Source organism: Peromyscus leucopus, chromosome 23, assembly GCF_004664715.2.
Source record: "Peromyscus leucopus breed LL Stock chromosome 23, UCI_PerLeu_2.1, whole genome shotgun sequence".
Taxonomy (NCBI): Eukaryota; Metazoa; Chordata; class Mammalia; order Rodentia; family Cricetidae; genus Peromyscus; species Peromyscus leucopus.
Genome location: NC_051082.1, coordinates 11,786,234 through 11,800,554, shown reverse-complemented (window position 1 = coordinate 11,800,554; position 14,321 = coordinate 11,786,234). Strand labels below are relative to the sequence as shown.

General features: G+C 56.9%; 1 protein-coding gene across 3 annotated transcripts in view; it reads left to right on the top strand.

Annotated features, from left to right (window-relative positions):
- Positions 1–14,069, top strand: part of Tpcn1 (two pore segment channel 1) — a 61,223-nt gene extending 47,154 nt beyond the window's left edge. For 2 of the 3 annotated variants that reach the window (XM_028878779.2, XM_028878781.2), the window contains exons 15-27: positions 2,858–2,914; positions 2,994–3,047; positions 3,397–3,469; positions 4,796–4,903; positions 5,793–5,864; positions 6,350–6,439; positions 7,300–7,415; positions 8,032–8,078; positions 8,843–8,911; positions 9,003–9,087; positions 10,572–10,711; positions 10,888–10,968; positions 11,770–14,069. In XM_028878779.2, coding sequence (XP_028734612.1) covers positions 2,858–2,914; positions 2,994–3,047; positions 3,397–3,469; positions 4,796–4,903; positions 5,793–5,864; positions 6,350–6,439; positions 7,300–7,415; positions 8,032–8,078; positions 8,843–8,911; positions 9,003–9,087; positions 10,572–10,711; positions 10,888–10,968; positions 11,770–11,898 — 1,121 coding nt within the window. In that variant the 3' untranslated portion in view covers positions 11,899–14,069. The remainder of the gene's footprint in view (positions 1–2,857; positions 2,915–2,993; positions 3,048–3,396; positions 3,470–4,795; positions 4,904–5,792; positions 5,865–6,349; positions 6,440–7,299; positions 7,416–8,031; positions 8,079–8,842; positions 8,912–9,002; positions 9,088–10,571; positions 10,712–10,887; positions 10,969–11,769) is intronic. The other variant, XM_028878780.2, reaches the window with a different exon arrangement.
- The last annotated feature ends 252 nt before the right edge of the window (positions 14,070–14,321 follow it).

The window sequence follows — 14,321 nt, the reverse complement described above, 5'->3', positions numbered from 1 at the left end:
TAAGGAAGAGCTGGTCTGCTTTCTCTCTGCCTGCGCCCCTACATATTTACTACATACTTACTACATACTTACTACATACTTACATCTAGAGTTCTGGGGTCTGACACAGTAACCCTAGCCACGTGTGATTCTTAACATTTAAGCCAGTTGAGAGGGGGGCGGAAATCTAGCCGAGTGTGGTGGCTCATGACTGGAATCCCAGCGCTTGGGAGGCTGAGGCAGAGTGATTGCCACAAGTTCGAGGCCAGCCTGGGCCAACAGCAAGACCTTACCCAAAGAAGACAAATTCAGGGCCTTGGAAGTGCCACTTGGCGGCAGAGTGCTCGCCCAGCACACGGGAACCCCTGGCTCCATCCCCAGCATCACACAGCGGTAAGACAGAGAAACAGTTCAGGTCCCCAGCACCTTTCACGTGCTCAATAGCCAGAAGGGCTTGGGGACAGCACCCTCAAGGACGCTGTCAGACCTCCCATGGGTTCCATCTGGCGGGGGAGGAAGTGGTGTTCAGAGGCCACAGTTTGAGTAGCGTGCTTACTGCTTCACACTGCCTGTCCTCAGGCTTTCCACAGACGCAGCCAGGGTCTGCTTACTTGCTTGTTTGTTTGTTTATTGTGTATTTACTTATGCGTGTGACCATTTTATTCAGAGGCTTGATTTAAGTCAAGGAGGCAGAAACCCATAGGAACCGACCTCCTGGGTGGAGCAGATCTTCCTGGACCCAGTCATCAATAAAAAGCATGCCTTAGTCACTTATTTTCATATTATATTTATGTATTTTTAATTTTTGAAACAGGGTCTCACTCTGGAACCCAGGCTGTCCCACAGTTTACTCTGTATTCCAGGCTAGCCTGGGACGCAGAGACCTCCCATCTTGGCCTCCAAAGCATTGGGGTCACCAATGGGAGACAACGTACTCAGCTGGATTTTGCCTTTTTAAAGATAATAAATTACGCTAGGTGTGGTAGCGCACGCCTTTAATCCCAGCACTCAGGAGCCAGAGTCATGTCGATCTCTGTGAGTTCAAGGCCAACTTGGTCTACAAAGTAAGTTCCAGGACAGCCAGGGCTACACAGAGAAACCCTGTCTCGAAAAACCAAAGAAAACAAAAAACAAAAAGCATCTATCTTGATGCTTCATTTTCAACCCCGAGGTGTTCACCTAACTCACTACTCTGATATATCTCGATTCCCAGTCTTAACCCGAGGGTCCCCTGCCACACAAGCACGTGACTCATGGTCCCAGCAACAGTCCCACCACAGGTGTGACCCTGCGATACCTGGAGCATCGCCTAGGGACACATCGCCTAGTGTGATTCAGGTCACCAGAAAGAGTTCTTGTCTATTATGTGGGCACGCACCAGCTGGTACACCGTAGTCTTTTGTTGTTGTTTTGAGACAGCCCCGGCTGGCCTCAGACTGATAGAACTCTGTCCGCCTCAGCTTCCCCGGGCGCTGGGATGAAAGGTGTGTGCCATCACACCGGCTTTCTCTGTTTTGTTTTATTTTGGATTTTTAAGGGCTCCTTCCTTCATTTAACTTTGTATTATAATACGGTAGCCATATTTATATGGTTTCAAGTCAAATTTTCCAAATGAATTATATTCAAGTAAGAATAGATTATATCCACTACCTCCCAATGGGTGACTTTTATTGTGGTTTGTTTTTCTGTTGTTTGAAAGCTGTAAGAGGGTCAGCTCAGGGGCTAATGGAGCTTGTTGCCAAGCTGGAAGGTCTGAGTTCAGTTTCCTGGGACCCACGTAGTAGGATGAGGAAACCAACTCCCACAAGTTATTCTCTGACTGCCACAGGCACCGGGTGACACATGCCCCACCCCACTTCCTATATGTAAATAGTAAATAAATAAACACGTCTTTTTTAAATCTCTAAAAACTGGACATAGTGGCAGAAGCCTGTAATTCCAGTACTCCAGGGGCTGAGGCAGGAGGATTGTCAGGAGTTTGAGGCTAGCTTGGGATACATAGCAAATACCAGGCTAGTCAAGGCCACATAACAAAATCCTGCCTCAAAAAAAAAAAAAAAAGGTATATGCAAATAGCTTCCATCTTAAATACGTGAGCACACTTTCAGCACTCTTCCTTCCGCACTGTGGTGTGGATCAGTGGTTAGGAAAGAGTACGTACCATTGCCTACTAACACAGAGAGGGATCACGTGGTCTTCTGTTGTGGGTGGCATGCCCTTTTATTCAACCAGTTGCTGGCTCCCATCATGTGCATATTTCCCGTGTCTAGGTGCTGGTCCTGGGGTGGTTCCCAGGTGCCACAGTGCTGGGTGGAAGGTTTGTACGGGCATGATGTTACTGTGTTCATGCAGGCATTTTGAAGGGGAAAAAAAAGTTTTATATATTTCTTTTATAAGTAGGAGTATTTTGCCTGCCTGTGTATCTGTGCACCACGTGTGTGCCTGGAGCACTCAGAGGTCAGAAGAGGGCATCAGATCCCTGGGACTGGAGTTACGGGTGGTTGTGAATCACCGTCTGGGTGCTGGGAACTGGACCCAGGCTCTCTCCGAGAGCAGCCAGTGCTCTTAACATCACACAGTCATTTCAGAGTCAGAGGAGCCCATGCAGACTGAGCGTCTGTGTTGACAACTTGGACTCATCTGAACATCTGAGCCCAGTTGCTATAGTGACGCAAACCGTGCTGTTAGCCATCCCTGGCCGTTTCCTAAGGGAATTACCTGGGTGATGTTGGTCAGTGGTGAGAGTCGAAGCAGAGCGGGTGTGTGTGTGTGTGTGTGTGTGTGTGGCCAGGACCTGCTCTGTTCACACCCTACGGGTTCCTTCCAGAGCCCTGTAGACCTGTCCGTCTGACTCCCTCTCGTGGCCTCTCTCTTGCAGACTTGGTGGTAGCTGTCAACGGGGTGTGGATCCTGGTGGAGACGTTCATGTTGAAAGGTGAGCCGCCGCAGGGGCCCTCTCCCTGCCTTACTCAGAGCCCCTGGCTGACCACGGCCGCCACTTCTCTGTCTTCCAGGCGGGAATTTCATCTCGAAGCACGTGCCCTGGAGTTACCTTGTATTTCTTACCAGTAAGTGTGCCGCGTGGCCCTGCCCGGCTGCTGGCTTAAACCCGGCTGTGAGAGCTCTGCCTGGCTGTAGCATCTCATGGCCCTTCCCTATCACAGAACCTCAGAGGACCCCATCTTAGAGGTTTAGTCTGACCTCTTTACCCCGTTTCAGATCCCTGTACTTCTCACAAGGCTCTCTCCCACGTCCCTCAGCCTTGCCTCCAACTATCACCCTTCCCCATGTCCCTCAGCCTTGCCTCCAGCTGGCCCCTTCCCCATGTCCCTTACCCTTGCCTCCAGCTGGCCTGCTGCTCCCAGAGGGCTGGGGAGAGAGCCCAGCTCAGCCCCTGATGTCTTCCTCTTGTCTTAGTCTATGGAGTTGAACTGTTCATGAAGGTGGCTGGCCTGGGCCCTGTGGAGTACCTGTCCTCCGGATGGAACTTGTAAGTAGGGCCTATGATCACCCTGGGGCTGACATGTCCATAGCAGCCACCCTCTCCCCTCCCACGCCCAAAGGGCAGGCAGCTCTGGGGACACACTTGAAGGGCCAGAGGACAGCAAGTTCTGTCTGCCTGACATTCAAGACTTCTCCGGAGCTCTTACCCGCAGCCTCGAGGGTCACCCACACCGGTCCCCACTGGTCCCCAGGGCTGGCTTTTCCTAGTGATCGAGTTTCTTGTCTTCCATGAAAACTACAAGGGCTCTGGGCACGGTAGCGCATGCCTTTGATCCCAGCACTTTGGGAAGCAGAGGCAGGTGGATCTCTGTGAGTTCAAGGCCAGCCTGGTCTACAGTGTGAGTTCCAGGACAGCCAGGGCTACCATAGAGAAACCCTGTCTCAAAAAACAAAACAAAACAAAAAAAAACCCAAACCACAAGGGCCACAGAAAGTGTCACCTCCTGTTGGCTGGCAGTGAAAAAGCCACGTGGCAGAGCCGGTGTGGCGGCACAGGCTTGTCAGCCTAGCACTCAGGAAGTAAGAGGCAGGAGGATCGGGAGTCCAAGGTCATCCCAGCTGTTCAGTGTTTCCACCCAGCCTGGGCTCCGTGAGACCCTGTTTTAAAAAATGGAAAGCAAATGAGAAGGACCACCTGGCCTCACCGTGGCTCTGGAGGTCCCGCGCCCTCCTTGAGTTAAAACTAATTCACCTGTGAAGTCAGGCGACGCTGGCGAGAGCGTGGGTCATCAGCGTGGCCAGTCAGGGCAGGGGGAGATCCGTGCGCTGGGACACGGCCATCGTGACCACTGGGGACGACGGGATAGAGGGCGTGTCACTTGAGCCCAGAGAAGTCCAGCGTCCGCCTGGGCAGCACAGACACCATATTAAAGCAGAGAAGAAAGAACAAAGGATGGGCTGGACATAGTGAGCGGAAGCTTCTCTAACACACGTGTGTCCCTGACACCGTCATCGGAGAACAGTGTGGCGTGCGCCTGCCCGATGTGTCTTGACTCCCGCCTTCAGCTCTTCAGTGTGGTCGGCTGTCTAGGGGCTCCGGAGGCCAAGGCTTCTGCCCTGTGCTTGGAGCAGTGCAGAGTCTACAGAGACATGCGCCCTGGGGTCAGAGTGCCAAGGCTGACGATGCTCAGGCCCGAGCTGTGGCTGGAGGACGGCCCGCTGGGGGACGTTGTCCTGTGTACTGTGGACCTGTGCACCGTCGTGGCTGGTCGGGTCTCCGTGGAAGCCAGCGGAGAGTGGGGGCTGCCAGAGGAAGTGGCGGGAGGGGTCTGGGATGTCACTGACCGGCTGGCTTCTTCTCCCCTGGCTCCAGGTTCGATTTCTCGGTCACAGCGTTTGCCTTCCTGGGGCTGCTCGCCCTCACGCTCAACATGGAGCCCTTCTATTTCATCGTGGTCCTGCGGCCCCTTCAGCTGCTGAGGTGACCCGAAGGGCGGGGGAATGAATGGGGCTGTGGGTGGGCAGGGTGGGGTGGGCACCCTTGGGACCAAGCCAAGAGGTTTGCCAGCTGGTGGCAGGGCACCCCCGTCTCTAGCATGGGCTTTGCCGGTTACGGTCACACAATGCTCCTGATGGGCAAAACAGCCCAGCCTGCGGCCCGTGAAGAGCTGCACCGCCTACTTGCCCAGTCTTGAGTGTCTCACCTTTGAGGGACTAGAGGGATGTCCCGGGCCATTGATCCTCCCCGTTTCAACCTCCCCGTCCTTGGGCACCCTGCCCTTCATGTCCCACTTTTCAGGTCCAGTGAGGCCCCAGTTGCCTACATGGGGCTTGGCTCCTGGAGCCTCATGAGTCAGGGCTGCCTTGACCGCCTAGAGCCGCCTACCACATCCCCCATTCCACACCATTCCTTCCAGGCCAACTAGAGCAAGTCCGCGCTGGCCCGTGCCTTCTCCCCCTCCCCCTTCCTCCTGAGGGTCTGTCTCCGAGTGTGACTGTGCACGCTCTCCCCTGGGCTGGTCCTACTCCCTGAGCTGCTGGCTTCATCTGTCCACTCCAGTGGGGGCACTCACCGGCTGTATTTTTCTTTAAAAAAAACCACATAATGCAATATGAGGCTGGCACAATCTGTGGCTTCTCAGAGGGTCTTGGCCTGCCCCAGTGTCCTGCCTGGGTCTGCCCCCCCATCCTGTGCCACAGTTTAGGAGTCTCGAGGGAAGGGAGACTTTGCAAGGCTTCTTCTCAGCCTCGTCTTCATGTAGCGGGAGCAGAGTTTGCAAGGTTCTGGCCCATCTGAGGAAGTGGGCTGCCTGCGGCCATGCCCCTGCCTCTGTGGTCCCAGCAACACAGTGTGGTCTTCCATTGCTCAGGTTATTTAAACTGAAGAAACGCTACCGCAACGTGCTGGACACCATGTTCGAGCTGCTGCCGCGGATGGCCAGGTACTGCCCGCCTCTCAGCCTGCAGGTCCAGGCAGTATGGTCCTTGTGTAGGGAGGGGTTCAGGGGAAGCAGGAACAAGGAGGAATCCCAGGAAGGCTGGACTCGGGGGGGTCTGGTGGGGGGGCTCTTCAGAGAGACAGAACCTGGACCATCCAGGTCCCCTCGGCAGCACTGGCCTGGCTGGACTGTCTAAGTGGGGAGGGCAGGGGGCTGTCAACTTACCGCCTGTGTCCTGCCTTCACAGGTAAGGGGTCACCTGTGAGCCTACCTTCACAGGTAAGGGGTGCATCTCTGCTCAAGGGGCATCTGTCCCTAGCGTCCCCCACCATAAGCCACGCGGCCCCCTCCCCTGCAGACACTTGTCGGTGGTCACCTGGCCAGGGCTAGGGGCATGCCTCCCGCAGTCAGTGCCGGGGGACCAGAGCGCGCTGCAGCTGCCGCTGTCCTCACCCGCCCTGACTGCCCCTGTCCCTCTGCCTCCCCAGCCTCGGCCTCACCCTGCTCACCTTCTACTATTCCTTTGCCATCGTCGGGATGGAGTTCTTCAACGGACGACTGTACCACAACTGTTGCAAGTACGTGGCCGGGGTTGGCCTGGGGCCTGCGCCGCGGCACGGGATTCACGCCTCCTCGGCCGGGCACGTGGAGCCCGAGTGACGGCCTGGGAGCCAGAGTCCTCCCCATCCCCAGAACCAGAGCAATCCCCACCCCAAATACACTGTCCAGGAGAGGCTAGGACCTCGTAAGAGACTGAACGGGTGACCATCGCAAGAAGGTCGTAGGGGGGAGGGGTGAAGAGCGAGGTGTTACCGCTGTGGGCCTGCCTCATTCCCTCCCCTCCAAAAGGAAATGAGCAAGATCCGCTGTCACCGTGTCCACTTAGGACCGGCCCACGTGTCCCTAAGCACTGATAGGTCACCAGTGACCCTGGTGTGTATCCAGCCGAGGGCCGCACCCAGAGCCCACGACGATGCTCGCCATCGTGCCCGAGCGCACGTTCCAGACCTCCCGTCGGGGTCCGTGGACCCAGCAGGCTGGGGGACTCAAGACCCAGCCTCGCTTCCGAAGCTCTCTGGTGGCACGGGCCCCTAACTTTTACAGATGGCAGCATGGGTTCTAACAGAAGAGTCTAAACCTGGAGTGTGGCAGGCAGGGTCCCCTCCGAGTGGGGCAACTGGATCAAAGCTGGGACACATGGGCAGGTGCTCCAGAGAAGCCTGGGAGGGCAGAGAAGGCCCCCCTGCCCCCTTTCCCGCTTCCTCCAGCTCTACCTTTGCGGGCTGCAGACGTGCCCAGTGATCATGCATAGGGCAGGATACGGGTGGCACTGAGTGACAAGGAGACCCCCCTAGCCAAGACCTTGTCCTGCATGCCTGTCCCAGTGAAGGTGGCTGGTCAGCTTGTGACCCTCCTGCCCTCTCGTCCCTCTTCTTAGCTCCAGCACGGTGGCTGACGCCTACCGATTCATCAACCACACAGTGGACAATAAGACCAAGATAGAGGAGGGCTACTACTATCTCAATAACTTTGACAACATCCTCAACAGCTTCGGTGAGTCCGTCCTGGGGGGGGCTCGGTTCCTGGCTCGGTCCGGCTCAGAGCTGCGTCGGGCCTCTCCGCCCTCTCTAGCCACTGGGCACCCTTCCCGGGGTCCCCTGCGTTCATAGCAGCAGTGCCATGCTGTTGGGGAACAGGCAGATCCAGGCTCGCTCGGGCACCAGACCTCACAGTGACCGAGAAGTAAGAGGCCCTAGCTGGAGGGTGTAGTGTCAGCATGGCGCCCGTCAGTGCCGTCAGAAGGAACCCAGCACAACAGAGCATTTCAGCAATCGAGCAGCCCCTGACTGCAGCCCCGGGGCCCCTCTCTGCTCTCTGGTTCCTTACTAAAGCCTGATGATGGGAGGGATGTAATGCCGGGCATGGCCTCTCGAGGGGGAAGGGAGAGCCCCTCTTGCTCCCATCATATACCCAGTTAAGTCCGCTGCTCACGCCCCACCGCCAGCCTCAGCCAGACCTGGTTCCCCCACGGGCTCTTCAGGCAAAGGGCACACCTTTCGGGGCGGGGGGGGGGGTGATAGGTTGGGTGGCAGGAGTCCCTGCAAGCACTTGCTCTGGGACAGAGAGGGCCTTTGACGTTGGCCTGAGGCGCACCCCACTTCCCCCGCAGTGACCTTGTTTGAGCTCACGGTCGTCAACAATTGGTACATCATCATGGTAAGTTCCCCGCACCTCTGTCCTCTCTTGGGGCTGGGATGCCTTTCTTCTCCAGTCCCCACAGGGTGGGGAGGCCTGGAGCAATGCTTTAGTGGACGGCCCCAGTGTGCGCACACCAGCCCTCGGCTCTCCCTTCCCCCATGCGCCGTGACAGGCCCCCCCCCCCCCCCGTATCTGACCACCGGTCAACGATGTGACGTGCTTGGGAGGCTGAGGCAGGAGGATCACTCAGTCCACAGACTCTGTCTCTAAGCAAAGAAAAGAAGAGTGTGGTGAGGGTGGGCGAGTTGTTGTCGTCCCCCCCCCCATTCCATAAATTCTCTCCAGTCGAAGACCGTCTGTGAGGACCCAGGCTCCAGACGGCCGTGCTGGAGAGGGCTGAGGGCTGAAATTACAGAAAGGAACACTCAGGGGGCTGGAGAGATGGCTCAGAGGTTAAGAGCACTGGCTGCTCTTCCAGAGGACCTGAGTTCAATTCCCAGCAACCACATGGTGGCTTACAACCATCTGTAATGAGATCTAGTTCCCTCTTCTGGCCTGCAGGCAAACATGCAGGCAGAACACTGTATACATAATAAATAAATCTTTGAAAAAAAAAAGAAAGGAACACTCAGACCCAGGGACCACGAGGCCCTCGCCTCAGGTGCCCCCCACCCACGAGGAGGGCCAGGGAAGAGTTGAGTGTCCCTGGGCTTCGGGCCCGGGCTCGGCAGACTAAGGTGGCCGCCAGCTCCACCCACGGGTCCACTCACTGCCCCCTCCAGGAAGGCGTCACCTCGCAGACCTCGCACTGGAGCCGACTGTACTTCATGACCTTCTACATCGTGACCATGGTAGGTCCCCCCGGGCGGCGGTGGCGGAGAGGAAGGGGCCTCCTCCCGCGGGCCCGTGACACCCACACGCTGCCCCCGCCCGCCCGCCCAGGTGGTGATGACCATCATCGTGGCCTTCATCTTGGAGGCCTTCGTCTTCCGCATGAACTACAGCCGCAAGAGCCAGGACTCCGAAGGTCTGTAAGGGTGCCACGCCCCGGGCCCTGGCAAGCTCGTTGGCCCGTCTGCTGCACTCAGCTGTCCCCCTGAGTGTCCCCGTGCCTGTTGGTCCCGACTGCATCAGCTTTTGTGTTTTAGCTTGTCTGTCTAGGTCTCGTTATTATCCACTGTTAAAAAAAAAAAAAATCTGGTAGCAGAGAGGCTGGAGAGATGGCTCAGCGGTTAAGAGCCCTGACTGCTCTTCCAGAGGTCCTGAGTTCAATTCCCAGCACCCACATGGCGGCTCACAACCGTCTGTAATGGGATATGATGCCCTCCTCTGGCATGCAGGCGTATATGAAGATAGAGCTCTCATACCTAAAAAAGTACATAAATTTAAAAAAAAAACACAAAAAACTAAGCTGAGTGGCCGTAGCGTACACCTTTAATCCCAGCACTCGGGAGGCAGAGGCAAGCGGATCTCTGTGAGTTTGAGGCCAGCCTGGGTCTACAAAAACAAGTGCCAGGACAGCCAGGATTGTTATACAGAGAAACCCTGTGTCAGGAAAAAAAAAAAAAAATCTAATAGCAGAAAAATGCTCATAATTTCTAAATGTAAAACAAGTAGCCTCCCTCATTTCGTTCTGGGTGGAGAAGGCTGTGGGAGGAACAGGCTTCTGTCTCTCCCAACCCCATACAACCCTGACCGGCATACACCGCTGAGAGCCTCCGGCAGCCAAGGCCACGGTTCACTATACTGACTCAGACCACGCAGCTCCCGAGTCCCATGTGTGAGCGGGCGGGCGAGCGTCACTGCGGAGGTAAACAGTGTCCCTTCTGCAGCCCAGTGGCCTGGCTATGCTCACCTCTTCCTGCTTGCTCAGCAGCCTTCATTCTGAGCTTAGTGGTAGAGTTGTTGCTGTGCATAACATGTACAAGGCCCCGAATTCCAACCCCCAACTGAAGAAAGAAAAGGAAAAAACAAAAACCAAAAAACACCACCAGAACTGTCCACCCATTACTACTTGTTCTTACATTGATGTGGTGTCAAGCTAGTTGATGTTATAGATGCTTGCTAATGTGTGTGTGTGTGTGGATATAACTGAGGCTGGCCTTGAACTTGCAATCCTAATCTCCCTGTCTGTGCGTCCTGAAATGCCACCTGATTGATACTTTTCTGTTTTCTTGGAGACTCCCTCACGAAGCCCTCTGTGAGATAGGTGCTCAGTGTAGCCCAAGCTGGCCTCAAAATTTGCTAGGTAGCCAAGGCTGGCCTTGTGATGGCCCACCCACTCTCCACACCTAAATGCTGAGATTACCACACCCTGCTTCCGCTGATGCCCTGTGTCCCCTGTAAGCTGTTGGCCGGGCATGACTTCCTGACGCATTAGCGAGGGGAGGGGAAGGAGGGCCCGTGGGTGGCTGGGACAGGAGCGGGCGCTGCTGGAGGGAAGATCCAGACTCCACTGCTGGGGAGGGGAGGGGGAGAGTGGTTATGGAGCCCAGCTCTCCCCACCCTCAGTGGACAGTGGCATCATCATTGAGAAGGAAATATCCAAGGAGGAGCTTCTGGCCATCCTGGAGCTTTATCGCGAGGTGCGAGGCGCCTCCTCTGACGTCACCCGGCTGCTTGACACCCTCTCTCAGATGGAGAAATACCAGGTAAGGGGCCCTAGGCGCGGCCGCAGTTGCGGAGGGGGAGGGGCCGCCATCTCACGCCGGTGGCATCCTTGCAAGTGTCAGTGGGGTAGGAGCAGCCTCCGCGGTACTGGCCCAAGCCCAGGCCAGTCCGTGCCTTCTGCAGCTGCGCGTACCTTACAGCCTGTGTTCCTCCCTAGCAAAACTCCTTGGTGTTTCTGGGGCGGAGATCAAGAACCAAAAGTGACCTGAGCTTGAAGATGTACCAGGAGGAAATCCAGGTAGGGGCTGGTGCCCTGGGAGGGGCCTTTCTGGTGGAGGGCATGAGCCCTGCTTGGCTCTCCTTCCTCGGGGGTCTCTGGGACTTCATTAACACAAGAAGTTGTGGTCGGCTTCTTTATATGTGGAGGCCACTGCGCGATAGTGTCACAGACCCCACCCGCAAGTGACAAAACAGTATGCCTGGCAGAGCCGTGGGGCAGCTGCCCAGGATCACTACTGGCACCCAGAGGCCAGGCAAGTCCTTCCTGGCCTCTCCCAGGCTGCCCAGCACACTCCAGGCCTCAGTTCCCCCTCTGCTAATGAGGGGCACAGCTGTGGGCTGATTCTGGAGAATTCTTTAAGCTCTGAAGGTCTGTGGCTTGGGTTCTGTGTTTTAAAATATGGGGACCTACCTGTTTAACACCGGACCTAACCCAGCACCCCAGGCCCTAGGAGCGCCTGGCTTTCTGGGTAAAGTTAAGCCATAAGCGACTGTTTCTAAAAGGCCCCTGTGGCCCCTCAGGGCAGCAGAAGCGATGTCTGAGTGAAGGTGACATTCCGCCATGCACAGCCTCTGGGCCTGGGACCTGCAGAGCCCACGTGGGCCTGGCTCAGGCCTCTAGCAGTTTTGTGGCTTTTTTTTCTCCTTTGGGGGCCATTGTCCCTATTCCCAGGGTGGTGGTGGGGTGTTTACCTTGGTGGGTGGGACCCTGGCTTTGCTGCCCCCTTGTGGTGGGCGGTGTGCCCCTCACGTTAGCTGGGGGAGTGGGTTGGAAGGCCAGCCCCCGCCCCCCCCCCAACAGCACTCGCCTCTGCTGTAGGAGTGGTACGAGGAGCATGCCCGGGAACAGGAGATGCAGCAGCAGCAGCAGCAGCTTAGGGCCAGCGCGCCCGGCCCCGCGGCCCAGCAGCCCCCTGGCAGTCGCCAGCGCTCCCAGACCGTCACCTAGCCGGGTTCTCTCATCCAGCCAGCTCTTCTATGCAATAACACCGTAGTATTACGTCCTGCCATGTATGGAAACCACGTGTGTACGCAGACACACTCCTATATATGCACATATTTACACAGAGACAGGAAAAAGACTAGCCAGGGCCGGTGTGAGCCGCCTTGCTCTGTCTTCCTGAGCTTCAGAAGTCGGCTTGGACGAGAGGGACCAGGCCTGGCCGAGCTCTTCCTACCACGGAACACTCTGGAAAGCCCTCTTCTCAAGAAGCCCCTTAAATAGGCTGCGCCACCTCGGCAACGGCGGCTTTCCCGGGGTGGGGGGGAGGCACACAGGTGGGGGACCTCCCTGCTCCTGCCTCAGGCTTCATCCCTGCATTGTCCCCACTGGTCCCTGCACCCATCCCATGGGTCCAGGTCCGGCATCGGGGATAAAAAACCACCAGGAAGAAGCCCCACATCTGCAGGATGGTGTCTGTAGATGATATTAAAAGGGCTAGAAGTCCCCCGAGGGATCGGTCCCTCGGACCCTGTGGGCAGCCCGGGGGAGGCCAGGCACGTCTAGTTGGGCCTCTGCTGGGCAGAGATGGCACCAGACGGTAACGCACACGTTCTCTCCGGCTTCTGGTCTTCTCTTGTTGCTACGGTCCGGGGGGGGGGGGTGGTGGCTAGGCCCAGCAGGAGGAAGCCAACAGGAGGCCCCAGGAACTTGGTCAGGGTACACGGAGCCCCTTCTGCGAGTCGCCTCCTCAGCAGAGTTCCGTTGAGCTGGTGCTGAAGGCGGTCCCCAGCCACCCCCTTCTTCACGGGTGCGCTAGCTACTGTGGCTGGGGAAGGAGCCGGAGCACGGGACCCTTACTGCCCATCACTGCAGTCCCAGGCGCTACCACATCCACCACACCAGGGCTTTTCAAGGACTCTGAGGCACAATGAGGAGGCCTTCCCAAGGTTCTCGTGAGCTAGGTGGGTGGGGGAGGAGGATCAGGTGAGCATTCAGCCGCCTGCCTCCTTGTAGGAGTTGTTTGGACACCTCAACAAGGCAGGGAACAGAGCTGTGGTCACTTATCCCACTGTTCTGTCCACCAAGGGATGACGCGCAGAGGCAGACAGGCTTGGGGAGAGCTGGGAAAGCTTCTCCCGTCTCCGCCTGGCACCCCGGCCAACCCTGGCCTTCCACGCCTGTTGGCTCTTAGGACTCAGAGTGGACGGGCATAGGTCCCTTCATGGTCTCCCAGCTGCAGAAGAGGACAGAGCTAGGCCCAGCAACCCACTCACCTGACCCCGGGGCCAGGCTGGAAAGCGGGTGTTTTCACTTTAAAAAAAAATAAAAGCACAGCCCCCTGGGAAAACCACTGGTTCCCACAGGCAGTCGGGAGACTGGCAGGGTCTCTTCAACTTTGAAGGGCTCTTGGCCTGCACTGGAGCTCAGCCTGGACTCTGGGCCACAGCCCTCTCTCTAGAGAAGCAGCTGCCTTTGCACAGCTGGGTGGTGCCTTAGCTTTTGTGTATCAGCGGCATTTTGGAAGCAGGAAGAGGGGAGCCCTCTACAGAGGGCCTGGGGCCTCTGAGCATCCAGCCTGGTTCTAGGCCTTTCCTCTAACCTAGGAATTTTAAGTACCCCTTCGCCTAGGGGAGCAGGGCCCAGGTAAAGGGACTGGTCTTAGGCCTAATATGGAGGCACTAAAAGCCCTGGGTTTGGCACATACCACCCAGGTGTCGGAGGGTAGCCCAACTCCAGCCAGTGATGTAGCCTGGGGACACCGGTCCCTGCAGGGTCACCTTGGGCACACCAAGCTGACTCGCAAACTTGCTAGCCAAGCAGGGGGGACAGACCTCACTCAGGCCGTGAGCTGAGGACCCTGGGACCCTGGCTAGCCCGGTTTGTCCCCTCCCTCAATTCAGCTGAACGGGGACAGGAATCTCTGTGTTGTCACAGCCTATCAGGGGGAGCCATGGAGCCATGCTTCTTCCAGGGAGGCAAAGGCGGCGCTCTGTGGGGACAGAGTCCAGCCCCTCCTCCTCGCTTCCCCTCCCCCACCCCGGCCTTACTCCACACCACGCAGACAATCATTTTGTATGGGGGAGCCACGTCGGAAGGTTTTATACAGTGATTTGCTACCTAGAAACCCACTGTGCCCAGATTTCTGGTGTGTCAATAAAGAGCCTCTGCTTTGTAGACACAGTCTGCAGCCTTTGACTTCCAGTTCGAGGGCGGGAGCCGGGAGGGTGACTGCTGACCCCACCTCGATCCCTCCCAGCCTTCCCGGTTTATCTGCCCAGGCAAAAAACGGAGGAACCCGTGGGCCTCTCTGGTCCACTTGAAATAGCTTTTATTTTTGAATAGTCTTGTTTTTTGGGGGTGGGGAAAACAAAAACCAACCATCAAGTCTCTTAATTATAGCTGGAAGCAGTCAGGGAGTGAGTGGCATT